The sequence below is a fragment of the Aethalodelphis obliquidens genome, unplaced genomic scaffold, assembly GCF_003676395.1.
Source record: "Aethalodelphis obliquidens isolate GAN/ISIS:26980383/991018 unplaced genomic scaffold, ASM367639v1 scaffold113, whole genome shotgun sequence".
Classification (NCBI taxonomy): domain Eukaryota; kingdom Metazoa; phylum Chordata; class Mammalia; order Artiodactyla; family Delphinidae; genus Aethalodelphis; species Aethalodelphis obliquidens.
In genome coordinates, this window is record NW_020838057.1 from 287,382 (window position 1) to 307,846 (window position 20,465).

Consider the following 20,465-nt stretch of genomic DNA (forward strand, 5'->3'; position numbering starts at 1 on the left):
TTTTTAGTAACGTAGTTTAGCCTCCATGTGTTTGTGTTTTTTACGTTTTCTTCCCTGTAATTGATTTCTAATCTCATAGTGCTGTGGTTGGAAAAGATGCTTGACATGATTTCAGTTCTCTTAAATTTAACGAGGCTTGATTTGTGACCCAAGATGTGATCTATCCTGGAGAACGTTCCGTGTGCACTTGAGAAGAAAGTGTAATCTGATGTTTTTGGATGGAGTGTTCTATAAATATCAATTAAATCTATCTGGTCTTGTGTCATTTAAAGCTTGTGTTTCCTTTTTAATTTTCTGTCTGGATGATCTGTCCATTGGTGTAAGTGGGGTGTTAAAATCCCCCACTATTATTGTGTTACTGTCGATTTCCTCTTTTATAGCTGTTAGCAGTTGCCTTATGTATTGAGGTGCTCCTATGTTGGGTGCATATATATTTATAATTGTTATATCTTCTTCTTGGATTGATCCCTTGATCATTATGTAGTGTCCTTCCTTGTCTCTTGTAACAGTCTTTATTTTAAAGTCTATTTTATCTGATATGAGTATTGCTACTCCAGCTTTCTTTTGATTTCCATTTGCATGGAATATCTTTTTCCATCCCCTCACTTTCATTCTGTATGTATCCCTAGGTCTGAAGTGGGTCTCTTATAGACAGCATATATATGGGTCTTGTTTTTGTATCCATTCAACGATCCTGTGTCTTTTGGTTGGAGCATTTAATCCATTCATGTTTAAGGTAATTATCGATATGTATGTTCCTATTACCGTTTTCTTAATTGTTATGGGTTTGTTTTTGTAGGTCCTTTTCTTCTCATGTGTTTCCCACTTAGAGAAGTTCCTTTAGCATTTTTTGTAGAGCTGGTTTGGTGGTGCTGAATTCACTTAGCTTTTGCTTGTCTGTAAAGCTTTTGATTTCTCTGTCGAATCTGAATGAGATCCTTGCCTGGTAGAGTAATCTTGGTTGTAATTTCCTCCCTTTCATCACTTTAAATATATCATGCAGCTCCCTTCTGACTTGTAGAGTTTCTGATGAGAAATCAGCTGTTAACCTTATGGGAGTTCCCTTGTATGTTATTTGTCGTTTTTCCCTTGTTGCTATCAATAATTTTTTTGTCTTTAATTTTTGTCAGTTTGATTACTATGTGTCTCGGTGTGTTTCTCCTTGGGTTTATCCTGCCTGGGACTCTCTGCGCTTCCTGGACTTGGGTGGCTATTTCCTTTCCCATGTTAGGGAATTTTTCGACTATAATCTCTTCAAATATTTTCTTGGGTCCTTTCTCTCTCTCTTCTCTTTCTGGGACCCCTATAATGTGAATGTTGTTGTGTTTAATGTTGTCCCAGAGGTCTTTTAGGCTGTCTTCATTTCTTTTCATTCCTTTTTGTTTATTCTGTTCCATGACAGTGAATTCCACCATTCTGTCTTCCAGGTCACTTATCTGTTCTTCTGCCTCAGTTATTCTGCTATTGATTCCTTCTAGTGTATTTTTCATTTCAGTTATTGTATTGTTCATCTCTGTTTGTTTGTTCTTTAATTCTTCTAGGTGTTTGTTCTTTAATTCTTCTAGGTCTTTGTTAAACATTTCTTGCATCTTCTTGATCTTTGCCTCCATTCTTTTTCCGAGGTTCTGGATCATCTTCACTATCATTATTCTGAATTCTTTTTCTGGAAGGTTGCCTATCTCCACTTCATTTACTTGTTTTTCTGGGGTTTTATCTTGTTCCTTCATCTGGTACAAAATCCTCTGCCTTTTCATTTTGTCTATCTTTCTGTGAAGGTCCTTCCTGTCATCCTTGTTTCTTTTTTTCTTTTTTCTTTTTTTTTTGCGGTACACGGGCCTCTCACTGTTGTGGCCTCTCCCGTTGCGGAGCACAGGCTCCAGACGCACAGGCTCAGTGGCCATGGCTCACGGGCCTAGCCGCTCCGTGGCATGTGGGATCTTCCCGGACCAGGGCACAAACCCATGTCCCCTGCATTGGCAGGTGGACTCTCAACCACTGCACCACCAGGGAAGCCCTCTTTTTTAATTTACTTTTTATTTTATTTTTTTGGCTGCCTTGGGTCTTTGTTGCTGTGTATGGGCTTTCTCTAGTTGCAGCTAGTGGGGGCTAGTCTTCATTGCAGTGTGTGGGCTTCTCATTGTGGTGGCTTCTCTTTCTTGTGGAATGCGGGCTCCAAGCATGCAGGCTTCAGTAGTTGTGGCTCGCGGGCTCTAGAGCACAGGCTCAGTAGTTGTAGTGCACGGGCCCTACAGTGCAGGCTCAGTAGTTGTGGTGCACGGGCCCTAGAGTGCAGGCTCTGTAGTTGTGGCACACAGGCTTTGTTGCTCCATGGCATGTGGGATCTTCCTGGACCAGGGATCGAACCCGTGTCCCCTGCATTGGCAGGCAGATTCTTAACCACTGTGCCACCAGGGAAGTCCATCCTTGTTTCTTTGGAGAATGCCCCAGAGCAGTTACTTGCTGAACACAGGACCAGACAAGACACCCCTACCTTGGGCCTTCAGCTTCCTGGGCTCCAGCAAGCGGCCCCCTGACGAGCAGAGCAGTGGCACCGGCCAGTGAGATGGCCCCTCGCCATCTGCGGGATGTGCCTTCCTCTGCATTTTCACCTTTAACCAATTCAGTGTGTCCAATTTCCACTCAAAAACATTTCCCCCCAGAGCGCAGACCATTGATGCATCTCTGCTGTTGTGGTTGAGATATCCAAGGCAAAACAGCCCACCAGTGATGGCTGGCAGCAGAATCCTGAAAGGAACCCACATCCAGCCATTCTGATGTGTCCTTGGCTGAAAATGTGTAGCGTCCTGTTTAAATGCGTCCTGATTGCTTTCAGTTCCTGGGCAACTGCTTGTTATAAATTTGCAAAACTGATGGGAAAGCAACAGTGGGTTGAAGGAGAAGGTTGGAACAAGCAATTTCCCTAAATAAACTCGGAGTTCTGGAATGTTTGATAGAGGAATATCTGCCTTCCACACAGCAAAAGGAGGCGAGCCTGAGCCCTGGTGCCCAGTGAGATGGTGATTTACTGTGGTCACACATTCATAACGCAGAGGCTGCACTGGACAGATCTGTCTTTGTTTTGGAAGGAACAAGAACCTAGAGAAAATTCTCATCCTTACCCATGGGCTCTTTAATAGGTCAGTTTTCTGGTCATCAGTGACTGTCACTGGCCAGGAACCTGATTGACATGCATGTCCTCTTCTTCCCCTTCTTTCCATCTTCCTCCCCACCGGGTGAGCCTTTTCCTCCGTCCTGCCCCTCCTCGCGGAGTGCAGCTGCATGTTGCAGCCACGCCCCACCTAGCAAGCCCCTCCGCAGATGGGATGGTTCTGAGTATCTGTCAAGATTCCAGGATAAGTATTTATAGTTTTGTTTCACCGAAATGGCATCTTGATGCATTTACTGTTTTTCCCCAGTAAATCATATAAAAAGCTCAGAAAAGGCCACTGTGGTAGGCAGAATAATGCTCCCCGCTTCTCCAAAAAATATGCATGTCCTAGTACCCAGAACCTGGGAATTTACTTCACGTGGCAAAAAGGACTATGAAGTGTGATTAAGGGTCTTGATATGTGAGATCGTGGTGGGCCCAAGGTGTCTTTGTACAAGAAAAGGCAGGAGGGTCAGAGTGTATATGCAGGATATATGATGACATACACAGAAAGTGATGTTTCACTGCTGGCTTTGAAGATGGAAGACAGGGTCACAAGACAGGGAAGGAGGTGGTGTCTAGAAGCTGGATAAGGCAAGCAAACCGAGCCTTAGAGCCTCCAGAAGGAAGCAATGCTGCCGAAACCTTGATTGAGGAGTTCTGACCTCCAGAACTGAGATAACAAATTTGCACGGCTTTAAGCCACTAAACTTGTGGTAATTTGTTACAGCAGCAGCAGCAGTAGGAAACCGACAATGGCCACAGATGAGTTTGGAAATAGTAATTGCAGACATCAGCCCCTTTCTGGTGTTGGCTGTCACTGGAATGAGCAGGGCCCCCTTGCTCAGCTGTTTATATTTACAGTTATCATACCCATTTTGTAGATGAGGCTGGCAGTCCTGAGAACCAAGCTTGCCTGGTAGAAGTGGGGAGCGGCACACTGGGCCTTCAGCCCTGCTGCCAGGTGAGTCGCATCTCACACCTTACAGAAGAGCTGGCTAATGGCAGGTGGACAGAGCTGGGCCAGGCCGAGGCAGGGAGCAATCAGGGCATGGCTCCGGGGGCCTGGTAGTCAGAGTGGAGGAGGGAAACTGGGGAGTGGGCAGCTGAGCAACTAGGGTGTCCCTGTGGCTTGAGGGAGGGGCCACTGAGGTCCCAAGCCAGGGGTGAAGGTACTCCAGCAGTGGCAAGGAGGAGGGAGGGTGCCGGGGAGCAGAGAGAGGCAGGGAAGCAGGTCTCTGGAGTGTCATGGGTCCTGAGAGTAGGGACAGGAGGCTCCAGTGTTCTCATGGCTGGGTGTCATTCCTCCTGCCCCTTTCCCTGGATTGCCGAGAGTGGGGGCCACTCAGTAGGCATCCATCCTGGGGTCAGCATTCTTAGGGACCTGCAAACCTTCATTCTCTTCTGCTCTTCCAGATCCCACAGCCTGGACACCGTGTTGTGGGCTGGCCTTGGGATGCAGCCTTGGGCCCAGAGCTCTCGGCAGGAAGGCAGCCCCAAGGTAGATCCCCAGGGAGCCCACAGGGGCCAGGCAGAGAGGCACAAGACAGAGCTGAGGCCCCTGGAGGAGGACCCAGCCGAAGGACACCCCTCTCGGGGTAGACCTGCGTGGAGGGAACGTGGTCAGCAGGACAACTCCCCTGGGTGTGAGCCCCACTGCAGGGACTGTCAGAGTGCAGGAGCTGGACGCCTGGTGCAAGAGTCACGTGGCCCCACCTCCTCTCCAGACCCTGACCTGGTCATCCTCAGGGGCCGCATGCTGGGCAGGGCCTCTGTCCGTGCCCAGCGGGTGCCAGGGCCTCCAGCCAGAACTCCTTCCTGGTGCAGCATCCCAGGACACCCCCTGGGAAGAAGACCCCTGCGTGTGACCACCGTGGGGTCCAGGTGCTGCACTGGAGCTGCCCCCGCGCTGCGCTGTGCAAGGTCCACTCGGACTGCCGCCTGCGCGCACATCCCTGTCCCAGGACCCTGCTGCCGGCCTCTCTCCAGCAGAGTCCCTTCGTGGAGCTTCCTGCCGCGGGCCGGCACAGCGAAGCCTGTACCCGGATGTCCCCGCTGGCCCTGCAGGAGCTGATGCAGGCGGCTGAGGAGCCCCTTCCGTGCGCCCGGTGCGGAAAGCGCTTGAGCCCCAACGAGCAGCAGCGGATGGACGAGGGCCCCCGGATGTGTCCTAGGTGCGACCAGGCCTTGGGTCCTCTCCCCCGTGAGCCCGGCCGCCCGGTTCAGCAGCTGTACGCCAGCGTCGAGTGCGGCAAGGCCTTCACGTGCACCTCAAGACTGCTGCAGCCTGAGGGCATCCACACGGGTGAGCGGCCCTATGTGCACCGACTGCGGCCAGGCCTTCGTGCGCTGCTCCGGCCTCCAGGGGCCACCAGAAGACGCACTCGGCCGAGCACCGCAACTGCGCCACGGCCCTGGCTCCGCGGGCCTTCCGGCCGAGGTGCTCGCCGCGCGGGGAGAAGCCCCATGAGTGCGCCGAGCGTACCAAGGCATTCGGCCTGCTCTCGCACCTGGCGGAGCACCGGTGGCGTGTGCACACCGGCGAGAAGCCCTACGCCTGCTCAGAGTGCAGCCAAGCCTTCAACCAGCGCTCGAACCTGAGCCGGCACTGGCGCACGCACAGCAGCGCCAGGCCCTACGTGTGCCGGCTGTGCAACAAGGCCTTCAAGGGCCGCTCCGGCCTGGTGCAGCACCGGCTTGCACACACCGGTGACCAGACCTACGGCTGTCCCAAGTGCGGGAAGACCTCCCGGGGTTGCTCCGAGCTGCACCAGCACGAGCGCCTGCACTCGGGGGAGAAGCCCTGCATCTGCGCGGACTGCGGCCAGGCCTTCGTGCGCAACTGCAGCCTCCCGCGCCCAGCGCGCGCACACACCGGCGAGCAGCCCTATGCGTGCGGCCGCTGCGGCCGCGCCTTCAGCCAGCGATCCAACCTCCACGAGCACCAGCAGCAGCCCGCGGGCGGCGCGTTAAACCTCGCCTCGCGCACACGGCGTCCACAGGCGTCCCCCACCTGAAGCTTCCTAGGGGGCTTCAGTAGCCCTCGGTCGCCTTGGGGGTGTCTGCACACCCTCTGGCGTAGCTGGGCCCCCCCTCCTCTCTTAGATCTGGCGAGGCCTCCGCCTCTGACCTCCCTGGCCTCGGGAGTGGGCCCCTGCGCATCTCGTGCACCTACCCGAGGCTGCTGGCCGGGGGCTTCTGGGGCTGGGACTCTGCCTGCCCACCGCCTGGCGGTTCAGTGGTCGCTGTGGAGAGGGCTCTGTTGGGGGAGGGGCGGGATTCCCTGGCAACTTTGGGCTGGTCTGTGATTGGCAGGTGGGGATGTCACGTTACATCAAAGCCAGGTGGTCCTTCCCACCCCGAGCGCTCGTCCCCTCCTGTCCGGACGCCAGGATGGACTACGTCTCCCAGAAGCCCCTGCGGCGTGGGCGCAATCAAGGAGGGAGACTTGAAGGTGTGGCTACACCTGCCCGAGGCCACCACTTAGGTGGAGTCCAGCCGAGACCTGGAGCAGCATGTTTCTTTCCTAGCTGTATGTATGGTTATGTTTGTATATGATTCTAATTTATTCCCCACCCCATCCTCCACACTCTTTCCAAAGTGAAACTCCAAGGACTCTCCACTCCAGAAGCCAACATTTGCACACACTCATTACAGGCCGGGCATCGTGCTGGGCACTCTGCCCTTAATCACCCCTTTTGATCCTCACCTTAACTGAGGGTGGGGGCAGGGAAGACTCTCAACCATATCAGGGTGCCCAGAGAGGCCACGGGCGGGGGGCCCAGCCAGAGCCTCCTGGAGGGAGGGCAGAGGTGGGCTCAGCACCACGTCCCTCACCGTCTGGGCCTCCATGCTTCCAAAGGGGGTCCCTGAATGTGGCGTGGACCCTGCAGCAAAGCCCTGGTGAATCACCCTTCACTTTCTGTCTCCTGTCCCGAAATCCTGTCGCCTGGGAAGAGGAGGATGTGTGGGTCCCCTGGGGTAAGGAAGCTGTTGGCTCTCCATTCCCAGGCCTGGCTTGCAGGACACCATCCAGCCCTTTATTGTGTCTTGCTTAATTCAGGACTCACCTCCCGAGGGCTTGAGTTCCCCTGCTCTGCGGCAAGCCAGTCACCCAGTACTCTTTCCAGAGGTTTCTCCCAAGTTGCAGCTATCCTGGCCACGTCACATTCCACCCTGGAGTAGAGGCTAAAATTCGCAAAGCTGGTCTCTTTGCAAGTCCAGCAGAAATGAAAACACATGCCCCTGCCGTTCTATTCTCAGTATTTTAGGGGCACGTTTACACTTCCTTGTATACTTACTAAACACCAGCAAAGTCGTGCTGGACAGATACCCTGAGTAGTGCAAGAATGTGAGGAAGGCTGCAGTTGCCACCCACATGGCACACCTGAGAGCTCATTCCAGAGAGCAGTGCGGTGGGGCAAGCGGAAGAGGCCATTCAGGAGACCTGGAAGTCTCCCCACCCCTGTGGCTAGTGGAGCACCTCAGGCAAAAGTGGAACTTGGGTTTTTTCTTTTTATCATCCACACAATTCATCCTGAGGAGAAACCCAGCTAAAGTGGTATCGCCAAGGACAGCTCAACCTTTTACAGACAACCAGGACATTTATTCTGAAGAGTTCTGTTGTTGAGAACTCAATCCTTGGTGGACACGAGGGGGCTGATGAGGGAGGCAAACTCCCAGTGTGGTCAGTGTGTCATGGATGATGCACACCCATCAGTCGTCTTGATAGACCTAAAAACATTCAAACCAAAGAGAAACCCGGTTGATATGCAAGTGTAATAACAGTTTCCATCAAGCCTGAACACAAGGGGAGTCTTTCTGGAGAGAGCCTAGGAATGTGACCAGGTGGGCTCAGCTCCACTGCAGTGACAACGCTAATGCCCTACCGACTGAAAACACTAAAACTAACCCCCCACTTCCACCATACATTGTGGGTTGGCAAGGGCAACACTCACCCCCACTCACTCACCAGGGCCCCTGACAACAGAGCAGCCACTATGTCAAACATGGCTGGCTGCTAGTGTGGTTGGCAGGTGGTCCCTCTCTATGCGGACCGCTGTGCAAGTCTGCTTGAGTGTCCCAATGACACAGCAGTTGACTTTCCCCAGAGCGAGTGAGTTGAGTCCAGGTCGCTCACTGTCACTCATGCCATATAATATTCGTGCCACAGACCATCCCTGATTCAATGCAGAGAAGAATATGCAAGCAAGGGTGTGGAAGCTAGGAGATGAGGGTCATTAGCAGCTGTCTTGAAGGCTGGTTACGACACTGTCTGAGTGAGAAGCATGTGGAAAAGCTTCTGCTGGTGGTCCAACTTCATCAAGCACCAGACAGTCCATATGGGCAAGGAGGGCTGTGAGCCCAGTCAAAACCCCTCTCTCTCTAGCTTCCTGCTGGGGAGAACCCTTGTGGATGTAGGGGGCATGAGGAGGCTCAGTGAAGCCAAAACAGCATAATCATAAAGAAGTCCATGCCCAGACACATCATAAGCAAAGCTGAAAACTAAAATTTAAATTTTTTGAAAGCAGCTTGAGAAAAACTATGCCTCACATAAAGATTGATACAAAAGATCACAGATTTCTTATCAGATATCATGAAGGCCAGAAGGCAGGGAAACAACATTTTTAAAGTGTTGAAGAGGGCTCCCCTGGTGGCGCAGTGGTTGAGAGTCCGCCTGCCGATGCAGGGGACATGGGTTCGTGCCCCGGTCCGGGAAGATCCCACATGCCGCGGAGCGGCTGGGCCCGTGAGCCATGGCCGCTGGGCCTGCGCGTCCAGAGCCTGTCGCTCCGCAACGGGAGAGGCCACAACAGTGAGAGGTCCGCGTACCGAAGGGGGGGAAAAAGTGCTGAAGAAAAGAACTGTCAGTCCAAATTCAATATACAATGAAAATACACTTCAAGAAAGAAAGCAAAATAGGGACTACCCTGGTGGCGCAGTGGTTAAGACTCTGCGCTCCCAATGCAGGGCACCGGTTTAGATCCCTGGTCAGGGAACTAGATCCCACATGCATGCTGCAACTAAGAGTTGGCATGCCACCACTAAGGAGCCCACGTGTTGCAACTAAGGAGGCTGCGTGCTGCAACTAAGACCCAGTGCAACCAAATAAGTAAATAAAAAATATATTTCAAAAAAAGAATGAAAACAAAATAAAGACATCCTCAAATGAAGCAAAACTAAGACAATTTGTTGCAAGCACACCTGTTCTAAAAGCAATGCTAAATAGGGAGTTTAGCATTTGTCAGAAGGGAAATGATAGCAGAAGGAAAATTTGAACCTTGGGAATGAAGGAAGAGTAACAGATTGCGTATGTTCGATCTTTAATATATGTATGATTGTTGAAAGAAAAATTTATAACATTGTCTGGCAGAGTTTCCTTGACAATGAAATGTCATTTATACCACAGGGTTTTAATGTGGTATAAATGACAACTACAGCATAAAGAGAGGAGGGTATCAAAATTCATTCAGTGATATATTTGACATTTGAACATTTTACTGTATATAAATATCTCAAAGAAAACCATTAGAGTACCAAATTAAAAAAAAATTTGAAGAGCAGAGGGTAAAGAGGCTTATATAGTGCTAAAGTTTCTACATCCACTTTAAGTGGTAAAATATTAACTCTTAAGTACACTTAAGAGTTAGTGAAGAGTTAGTGAAGAGTTATGAATACTGTAATCCCTGGATAAACCCCTAAAAAAAGACCATAAAAAGAGATGATCAAAAGCTCAGTAGATGAACTGAAATGGAACCCGAGAAAGAAATAACCCAAAAGAAGGTAGGAAAGGGGAAACAGACGGACAACAGAAAGAACAAACAGAAAAGAAAAAGGTGGACCAAAACCCAAGCATATCCATTGTTACATGTAAATGGTCTAATATGCCAATTAAAAGAATTTGCCAGAATGAATATTTTAAAAAGAAAATAAGAAACCACCCTTAAATATAATATAGGTAAGCTTAAATAAAAGAGTGGGAAAAGGTATATAATATGAAAACTCCGTCAAAGAATGCTGCAGTGACTATATTAATATCAAACCAAGTAGACTTCAGAACAAGGAAAATTATCGGGAATAAAGAGAGAGATTATACAGTGATAGAGGGCCAATTCACCAAGAAGACATAATTCCAAATATGTATGCATCTAACAACAAAGCCTTAAAATACAGGAAACAAAAACTGATAGAGCTGAAAGAAAATAATAGACAAATTCACAATAATACTTGGAGACGTCAACACCCTTCTCTCTAGAATCAACAAAACAAGAAGACAGAAAATCAGTAAGGTTACAAAAGAACTGAACAACATCATCAACCAACTGGATGTAATGGATGAACTTGCCAATAGTCGATTTTTTTATCCACAAAGAAGTAATTTCCCATGATTTAAAGTAACACAGGCCTTCCCTGGTGGCGCAGTGGTTAGGAATCCGCCTGCCAATGCAGGTGACACAGGTTTGAGCCCTGGTCTGAGAGGATCCCACATGCCGTGGAGCAACTAAGCCCTTGGGCCACAACTACTGAGTCTGCACTCTAAAGCCTGTGAGCCACAACTACTGAGCCCAGGTGCCACAAATACTGAAGCCCACGTACTTAAGAGCCTGTGCTCTGCAACAAGCGAAGCCACTGCAATGAGAAGCCCGTGAACTGCAACAGAGAGTAGCTCCCACTCACCGCAACTAGAGAGGGCCCACACGTAGCAATGAAGACCCAACACAGCCAAAAATTAAAAAATAAGTAAAGGGCTTCCCTGGTGGCGCAGTGGTTGGGAGTCCGCCTGCCGATTAAAAATGGATAATGCAATAAATGACAAAGGCAGCTCAGAAAACTGTCCACAACCTGAGCACAGGAACAGGACCAGGGTGGAAGCACAGGTCTGAACTGAATGGCCTGGGTGCAAATGTGTCTCCAAATCCATGGTGGGTCACACATTGCGGAATTAACCAGCGAGGGAGAAGGAACCACAGCTCCAGGCAAGAGCCAGGATGCGCCTGCAGGAGGCCTGCATGATGCAAAGTGTAGAAAATCCAGACACAGGCGAATCCCACCTTGGCCGGCACACCTCCAATACTGCATGTCGGGTGGGCCCACGTGGGGCTTGGGGTTGCCCTGGGCCCTGCCCACTGCCTTCACCTGCCCCAGGGTGAGTGGGGATCCCAGTACTGCTCAGCTGTTGGGGGGAGGAGATGAGAGGCCTTGCAGAGGGGAATGTGCCAGAGGACAGGCCCCCACCTGCCTCATTTCCTTCACGCCTAACATGGAGCTGATAGTAACACCACCTACTGCCCAAGTCCATGCGCAGAATGCTGTGAACCACAACAGTAGGTGCCTCATAATTTTATTACTTATTTTTATTTTATTATCAATTATTTTACTTATAAACAAACCATCAATTTAAATATTCGTTTATTACTTTAATGTATTTCTTATTTATTATACTATCTATTTCTAACATTATTTTATTACTTTTATTAATTCGTTGTCATTTATTGCATTATCTGTTTTTAATACTTAGTGTTTTATCCTTTCTCTCATCATTAATTAATTCTTTTCACTTTAATCATTTTATTACTTATTGGTAATTTTGTTTGCTAACTATGATTCCATACTATTATTTAAATGTATTTGTTATTATTTATTACATTACTTGGTTTAGTATTTATTTTATTTTAATGTATTTCTTTTCTCTCTCTCTCTTTTTTTTTCTTTTGCCACACTGCCTGGCATGTAGGGTCTTAGTTCCCTGACCAGGGATCGAACCCTTGCCCCCCGCAGTGGAGTCCTAACCACTGGACCAGCAGGAAATTCACAATTTTATTTTTATTTAAATAATGTTCTTATTATTTTTCCATTTACTATTTATTATTAATTTTCTTCATTTGTTATTCTTTGCTGCTATTATATCATTTATTTTGTTATCTTTACTCTTTATTATTAATTTAGTTTATTCATTCTGCAGTTATTGATTGTTGCTATAGCTGAGACTCCTGAGGCCACATCTGCCCTTTGTCCCGACCCCCTGGAGCCCTGCTTTCCTGGAAATACGAATGAGCTGCGAGGTCAGTGCCCCGCGCCCTCCCCCCCACCCCACCCTCCCAGCCGCCCTGGCTGGGCCTTATCACCCGGCAGACACTCCTGTGGCTGCAGTGAGGCTGACCATGTCCGCACGGGTGGCCCTCCTGCTGCTCTGGGGTGAGGCGTCCTGCCTGGGGTCCCCGGAGCCAGATAAGGGGCGGGAATGAACAGCCATGGGGCCTCACAGGTGGTGCGTCTCCGCAGGTCTCGCCCTGAACCCAGTGACCGAGGAGGTCCAATGTGAGTGGGCCGGGCCTGGGCATGGTGGGCGCTGTGGGGTGAACCCCTGCCTGGGCCCCCAGATCTGACACCCATCCCCACACAGACATCGACACAAGGCCAACCCTGTGGGCAGAGGCCGAATCGCTGCTGGAACCCTGGGCCAACGTGACGCTGACATGCCAGAGCCCCTTGTGGACCCTGGAGTTCCAGCTCTTCAAGGATGGAGTGGCCCAGGGACTGGTGCACCTGGATTCACCTGCCACCGAGTACAGATTCCCGCTGGGAGCAGTGACCGGTGACACCCGGGGCCTCTACCGCTGCCACTACAGCATGGACAGTGGGAGGAGCAGCCTGAGCAACCTCGTGGAGGTGACTGGAGCAGGTGAGTGGAGGGCTCACGGGCCTCGAGGCAGGAAGAGAGGCTGCTGGAGAGGCCTCCCTTCCTCCACTCCTCACTCTCCCTGTTCTCTTCCGGCCCCCTCCCCGACTGGCTGGTGGCCTTGGGTAAGTCAGGTAACATCTCTGAGCCTCAGTTTCCCCATTGGTAAAATGAGGGTGATGTTTGTACCAACCCTAGAAGGCTGTGAGGAATAAATGACTGAATCCTCAGGAAGCGGTTAGGGCAGGCCTGGCCACAGTTGGGCCCTGAACGCGTCTTCCTCTTGTAGTCCCCTGTCCCTGTCTCGGCCTGTCCCGCCACCCCTCCACCCCTCCACCCCCACCAATGCCTTCCATCTCCTGGCTCCCTCACATTTCCATGAGTGTGGAGGTCCAGGTCCGCCTAGGGCCCCGTATCTTCCAAGTCAGGCAGAACCACCCATGACCCCTGCACCCCACCCCCCGCCCCCGCCGCAGAGCCCCTGCCCCCACCCTTGCTCTCAACCAAACCCGTGCCCTGGATCACACCGGGCCTGAACACGAGACTGCTGTGCCTCGGGGGACTTCGCGGTGTGACCTTCCTGCTGAGGCGGGAAGGTGATGACAAGTTTCTGGAGGTGGCTGAGGCCCCAAAGGACAGGCAGGCCACCTTCCCAGTCCACCGGGCTGGCATCTACAGCTGCAGCTACCGGACCCACGCATCAGGCGCCCCCTCGGAGCCCAGTGCCACTGTGACCATAGAGGAGCTGGGTGAGTGGGTGGACCATCCCAGAGGGCTTCCTGGGGGAGAAGGCTCCTGGAGACAGAGTAGCTTTTACCCTGACCCCCGGCCCTGAATACCCCTGTCCAGGACTGGGTCTGGGAAACAGTGGCCACGCAGTTGCCCCGCCTTGATAGTGGCGTGGGAATTTGCCACAAGGAAGGCTGTTCCCTGGGCAAGAGGTCTGGAGGCTGGGCTCCAAGGAACGCTCCCACAGCGGGGATGGTTGGGACTCTGGCCGCCCCAGTGACTGTCCCTGCCTTGCAGCCACGCCGCCACCACCCACGCTGACTCTGAATGGCGGGTTTGCCGGGCTCCTACGCCCCGGCTCGAGCGCGACTCTCACCTGCGTGGCGCCCCTGAGCGGGGTGCACTTCCAGCTGCGGCGGGGCGAGGACGTGCTGCAGGTACCCATGGGCAGTACCAGCCCAGACCGCATCTTCTTCCAGCTGAACACGCTGGCCCCAGGAGACGGCGGTGTCTACACGTGCCGCTACCGGCTGCCAGAGGAGCTAGCGCTCTGGTCCTTGGACAGCGCGCCCGCCGAGCTGGTGCTGAGCGATGGTGAGCCTGGGGGATGTGGCAGCGGGGAGGGAGGACGGGGCGCTCTGCCCTCGGGGCAGCGGGAGGAAAGACCCAGGGAAGGGTCCCGGTAACTGCCAGGGCTCAATCCCGACTCATCTGCCCGGCCTCAGTTTCCCCAGCTGAGGACAGAAAAATGAGCCCAGCCTCGTGGCCCCGCGAAGAATAATTGGGTCCACGCGCAAGTCTGGCCATGCAGGCGCTACATGCACGGGGGCCCCCAGCCTCCGGGGTCCGGGTGGGCGCCGAGGCCTCTCTGTTGAGGGTGGCCAGTTTGGGGCTGCAGGACCCGCCAAGGACCAGGGGCGTAAACCCCAGGAGTGGACGCCGGCGGGGGAGGCGGGCGCGGATGCTCCTCCAACAAAACACGACCCCACACCCGTCTGTTTTTGTGGGCACACAAATTAGTTAGGAACAGTGTAGGAGCGTGCGTGAGCGTCCAAGGAGGACGAGGGCCGGGACGTCGGGCGGATGGTGCGGTTTTACGCAGGGCGGTGCAGGCGGGCCTCCCGGGAAGGAGCAGAGGGAGCGGGGCGCACTCTTTCCGGCGGAAAGATGCGGCGTTGGGCGTCAGCCTTGCCGCGTCCTCCCCGCAGGGACGCTCCCGGCGCCGGAGCTGTCGGCCGAGCCCGCGACTCTGAGTCCCGAGCCGGGGACGCTGGTGCAGCTGCGGTGCCGGGCCCCCCGCGCCGGCGTGCGCTTCTTCCTGGTGCGCGAGGGCGCGGGCCAGCGCCGGGTGCAAGGTCTCTTGAGCCCCGCGGGGACGGAGGCCCACTTTGAGCTGCGCGACGTCTCGGCGGTCGACTCGGCCAACTACAGCTGCGTCTACACAGACACGGCGCCGCCCTTCGCGGGCTCCGCGCCCAGCGCGCCCGTGGAGCTGCGCGTGGACGGTGAGCGGCGGGCACATTGGTCCGGAGCCTCCTTCTGCCCGTGCGCAAAACGAGGGTGCCCGCCTGTCCCAGGACGCCGAAGGGAAGCGCTCTGGGCCTCGGTCCTGCCCGCAGAGTCGGCGGCTCCTTAGGGGAGCGCGAGGTCGGCCGCCAGGGCCCTGGGACGCCCAGCCTTTTGGCCTGTTTCCAACCGGGGCTACGTGTAGCGCTTTGGTGGAGGTCGTGGAGAGAGGACCCGGAACTTAGGGTTCAGAGTGCTAACGGCTTTGCACTGGCTCACGCCTTAGGTTCCCTGTGCGACAGGCCTGTCGGCAGTGGTCAGATTATGACCCCACCTCTGCCTGCTCCCAGGCGCCCACGGCGGAGGGCTGAGCTGTAATTCTCCCCGAGCCCCCGCCGGCCCTGGGGTCTGTGTGTTCCTCTGATTTCCTCATCCGGATCTCCTGGGGTCGGAGGTCAGGCAGAGCCCCCCGCACAGGGTCCACCACCAGACCACTGACTGCGCTGTGCCCTCTGCGGGAACCCGTTCCCCTGGCTCCTGTCTTCCTTCTCCTCACCTGTCTTGAAGCCCTGAGTGCCGTTCGCTGGGGACCCCAGGGAGTCTCAGAGAAGGCCCGGGCCTGGGGGGTGCGGGGACGTGTACAGGGAGACACTACGGTTACAGCGCAGTGACCACGGTGAGGCCAGCAACCTTGGCTGGAGAAGGGGGCTGGCAATGGAGCGGGGCTGGGCCGCTGCTGCCTGGGGCAAGGGGCTTCACTTGACCGACCCGCTGCTCTCCCAGGACCCCTGCCCAAGCCGCGGCTCCGGGCCCTGTGGACGGGGGCCGTGACTCCGGGCCGCGATGCTGTCCTACGCTGCGAGGGCCACGTGCCCGACGTCTCCTTCCTGCTGCTACGGTCCGGCAAAGAGGAGCCCTCGGCGGTGGCCTGGACCACCGACCCCTCCGCGGACCTCGTGCTGACCTACGTGGGGCCCCAACACGCCGGCAACTACAGCTGCGGCTACCGCTCCAACTGGGCCCACTCCCTGCTGTCCCAGCTCAGCGACCCGGTGGAGCTCCAGGTGGCAGGTGGAGCTCGGTTCCGTGGGCGCATCGAGGCTCCCGGCCTTTGCCCGGATTCTACCCTCCTACAGGGGTGCCCTTTCCCGCACCTCCTCCCAGCACTAACACTGGCCTAGTCTGCTGGGTGCGTGGGGGGGGAATTGCAGGCAGGGAACCACATAGGCAAAGGCCCTAAAGCAGAGAGTGGCCTGGCCAGCTGGAGCACCTGTAGGGAGGCCCAGGTGTGTGTGTGTGGTGGGGGGGTCTTAGCTGGCAGCTGACCAAGCCACTTCCTTCCTGGGGGGGTCTCAGTGAGGTCTGCTCTGACTCACCAGGGAGCCTCCTTTCCCTAGCATTTCTCTTCTGTCAAATTTGTCTAGGAAGCTGATTCGGCTGCAGACCCAGGCTGCTGATGGTATCCTTGGGAAGTCCTTTCTCCAGTCTGGCTCTGATCCCTCTTCCTGCAGCTGGAAGCTGGACTTCCCCTGGGGGGAGAGGGCAGGGATGGCTCTTCCTCAACCATGCCAGGAAACAATAAACGTGAAGACAGACTTTAAAAATGTGTCTTTGGCCAATGGCAGCCCTGATGCAGGGGGGCTGGAGTCCCAGAGCCGAGGGAAGTGGGCTGTGATCCTGGGTCTTGAAGGTGGATGGGCTCCGCGTTGGATCCTGAGGGTAGGGGTGCCGAGGGTAGGGGTGCTTCTGCGCCCCCACTTTCAAGACTGCCTTCTTCTGCCTTCTTCCGTTAAGCTACTCCCCAGTCACCTCTGCCCAGTCGCCAGCAGGTGTGGGTGGGCAGCTTGAGGCTCCAAACAGAACTTGACTGAACTGGGAGGCAGTTCAGAGGCTGCATTGTGTAGTTCTGTCTTCCCAGTCTGAGTGGCCACCATGTGGTGGTGCCAGACTGTGTCTCCAACCAGAGGCCAGGTCTCCCACATCAGAACTTGGAGCTGTGGGAGGAGTGGGAGTCCTGTCCTTCCCCACTGTCCCTCGATTCTGAGCCCCCTTTGCCCCACCCGACGCCCTCCTGGACTATTGCCCAGCTCCTGCCTGGAGCTTGGCCCTCGAGATGCTGGCATACAGCAGTTGTGTATTAGGCTGGCATTATCAACTAATACTTGATAAACTGGGTTTTTGCCTATTTCTTCTGAGAGGTCTGATTTACTGGCACGGAGTTGCTCGTAACACTCCTGCATTCTTTTAGTGCCTGCAGGGTCTGTAGTGCTGTCACCTCTTTCATGACTGATGTGGTGTCCCTTCTCCCTCTCTCTCTGTCAGTTTAGCTAGGGGCTCATCAACTGCATTAATCTTTTCAAAGAACTTACTACATTTTGGCTTTGCTCATTTTTGTATTGTCTCTTTTCTACTTTGTGAATCTCTTCTTGTATCATTACTAGTCCCTTCCTTCTACTTACTTCTGAATTAATTTCTTCTTTTTCCTTTTCTTCAGGTGGAAACTTAGGTCATTGACTTTTGGGGTTAAACATTAGTAACAGCCTAATGTTAGGCTTAAAAATAGGTTTGTGTTACTTTAAATCATGGGAAATTACTTCTTTGTGGATAAAAAAAAGATCAACTATTGGCAGTTCATCCATTACATCCAGCTGGTTGATATGTTGTTCAGTTCTTTTGTATCCTTATTGATTTTCTGTCTTCTTGTTCTGCTGATTCTAGAGAGAGGGGTGTTGAAGTCTCCAAGTATAATTGTGAATTTGCCTGTTATTTTCTTTCAGCTCTACCAGTTTTTGTTTCCTGTATTTTAAGGCTTTGTTGTTAGATGCATACATACTTGAATTGTTTTGTGTTCTTGGTGAATTGGCCCTTTATTACTATGTAATTTCTCTCTTTATTCCTGGTAATTTTCCTTGTTCTGAAGTCTACTTGGTTTGATATTAACATAGTCACTGCAGCATTCTTTGATGGAGTTTTCACATTATATACCTTTCCCCACTCTTTTACCTTAAGCTTACCTATATCATTATATTTAAAGTAGGTTTTTTATTTTATTTTTTAAAAAATTCCTTTTAATTGGTATGTTTAGACTATTTACATGCAACAATGGATATGCTTGGGTTTTGGTCCACCTTTTTCTTTTCTGTTTGTTCCTTCTGTTATCCGTCTGTTTCCCCTTTCCTGCCCTCTTTTGGGTTATTATTTCTCAGGTTCCATTTTAATTCATCTACTGAGTTTTTGATCATCTCTTTGTATAGTCTTTTTTAGGGATTTCTCTAAGGATTACAGTATGCATACTTAACTCTTCACAGTCAACTTAGAATTAATATTTTACCACTTAAAGTGGGATTTAGAAACTTTATCACTATATAGGTCTCTTTATCCTCCCCTCTTTAAATTTTTATTTTTATTTTTTTATTTATTTTTATTTTATTTTCCTCTTTAAATTTTTTAAAAAATCTTGTACACTAATGGTTTTCTTTGAGATATAATTTATATACAGTAAAATGTACAAATCTCAAATATGTCACTGAATGAATTTTGATACCCCCCTCTCTTTATGCTGCAGTTGTCATATATACCACGTTAACATACACTGAAAACCCTACCAGAAAATGTCATAAATTTTACTTTCCACCATCATACATATCTTAATGTAAGCAATCTAAAGTCCCTGTAGCATTTCTTTTAGTACAGGCCTGCTTGCAACAGATTGTCTTAGTTTTGCTTCACTTGAGGATGTCTTTACTTTGCTTTCTTTTTTTTTTTTTAATTCATTTTATTTATTTATTTTTGGCTGCACTGGGTCTTCGTTGCTGCGCACAGGCTTTTTCTAGGTGCGGCGAGTGGGGGCTACTCTTCATTGTGGTGCACGGGCTTCGCCTTGTGGTGGCTTCTCTTGTTGTGGAAAACGGGCTCTAGGCCTGCAGGCTTCAGTAGTTGTGGCACGTGGGCTTAGTAGTTCTGGCTCACGGGCTTAGTTGCTCTGTGGCATGTGGGATCTTCCTGGACCAGGGCTGCAACCCATGTCCCCTGAGTTGGCAGGCAGAGTCTTAACCACTGCGCCACCAGGGAAGCCCCTGCTTTCATTCTTGAAGTGCATTTTCACTGCATATAGAATTCGGACTGACCTTTCTTTTTCTCAGCACTTAAAAAATGTTGTTTCCCTGCCTTCTGGCCTTTATGATTTCTGATAAGAAGTCTATGATCTTACGGGACTTCGCTGGTGGTCCAGCGGTTAAGATTCTGCGCTCCCAATGCAGGGGACCTGGGTTCAATCTGTGATCAGGGAACTAGATCCAGCATGCTACAACTAAAGATCCCGCACGAGGCAACGAAGATCCTGTGAAACTAAGACGTGGCACAGCTAAATAAATAAAAAAGAAATCTATGATCTTTTGTATTAATCTTTATGTGAGGCATAGTTTTTCTCAGGCGGCTTTCAAAAAGTTGAAATGTTTTTAGTTTTCAGCTTTGATTAGGATGTGTCTGGGCATGGATTTCTTTGAGATTCTGCTGTTTTGGGTTCACTGAGCTTTCCGAACCTGTAAGTTTATACCTTTTGCCAAATTGGGAAAGTTTCCAGCCATTATTTCTTCAAATATTCTTTCCACCATCATCACAAAGAATGTGATTTCATTTCCAACTATACTTATGGTTTCATGAGTCTCTCACTGTGATTCTGTCCTATAACAAGGCTGTTAAAACCTGCCTGGTTTCAAACTATTACGTCATCTTTTTTTATTTTTATTTTTTTTTGCGGTACGCGGGCCTCTCACTGTTGTGGCCTCTCCCGTTGTGGAGCACAGGCTCCGGCCGCGCAGGCTCAGTGGCCATGGCTCACAGGCCTAGCCGCTCCGTGGCATGTGGGATCTTCCTGGATGGAAGATCCAGGAAGATCCAAGCACATCTGATCATCCCCTCTTTCCAGGCTGAGTAGGTCACTGAGGTTCAGGGAGGTCACTTATCCGACGCCCCCAAAGCAGCCTAACTTCAGGGCCACTCCCTGCAGCCTGTTGGAGGCCTGGGGGCACTGGGAACATGCATCTCTTGCCTCTGAGTTTCCCCCCACATCTGTCAACTTTCTCAGTCTCTCGGCCTTGGCCGCACTCTGTGTGGAAGGCGACCTGTGTCTAGGTGTACCTGGGACTCTCTCAGAGATGCTGACACAAGATCTCCGTCTCCCTGGGTCTCAGCCTTCCTGTTCTGAACCACCCACGTCGGTCGGTCTTTGTTTACTCATGACACAGAAGGAACGAATCCAATACGGAGGGAGAAACACAGGGAGAGATGGTGACGATGACCAGTACACAACAGTATGGGCTGTGTCAGATGGTTCACACGTGATGGGGTCATCAGAGAAACAAAGGAAAGAAGGCTGACGCCCTGGCAGTTAGGAACAGAGGC

At 51.9% G+C, this 20,465-nt stretch overlaps 2 protein-coding genes across 2 annotated transcripts; both read left to right on the forward strand.

The window, feature by feature from the left end:
• The first annotated feature begins 4,770 nt into the window (after positions 1–4,770).
• LOC113615213 (zinc finger protein 837) lies at positions 4,771–12,204 on the forward strand. Its single transcript, XM_027097407.1, is given in 4 exon segments — positions 4,771–5,466; positions 5,468–5,513; positions 5,515–6,680; positions 12,111–12,204. Coding segments are annotated over 3 exon segments (969 nt in total). The 5' UTR covers positions 4,771–5,194; the 3' UTR covers positions 6,166–6,680; positions 12,111–12,204.
• A 51-nt stretch (positions 12,205–12,255) lies between these two features.
• A1BG (alpha-1-B glycoprotein) lies at positions 12,256–17,721 on the forward strand. The gene is made up of 6 exons (XM_027097418.1): positions 12,256–12,466; positions 12,552–12,830; positions 13,304–13,576; positions 13,854–14,150; positions 14,765–15,061; positions 15,846–17,721. The coding sequence occupies exons 1-6, from the start codon at positions 12,400–12,402 to the stop codon at positions 16,241–16,243; spliced, it is 1,611 nt and encodes a 536-aa protein (XP_026953219.1). The 5' UTR covers positions 12,256–12,399; the 3' UTR covers positions 16,244–17,721.
• Positions 17,722–20,465: the final 2,744 nt, after the last annotated feature.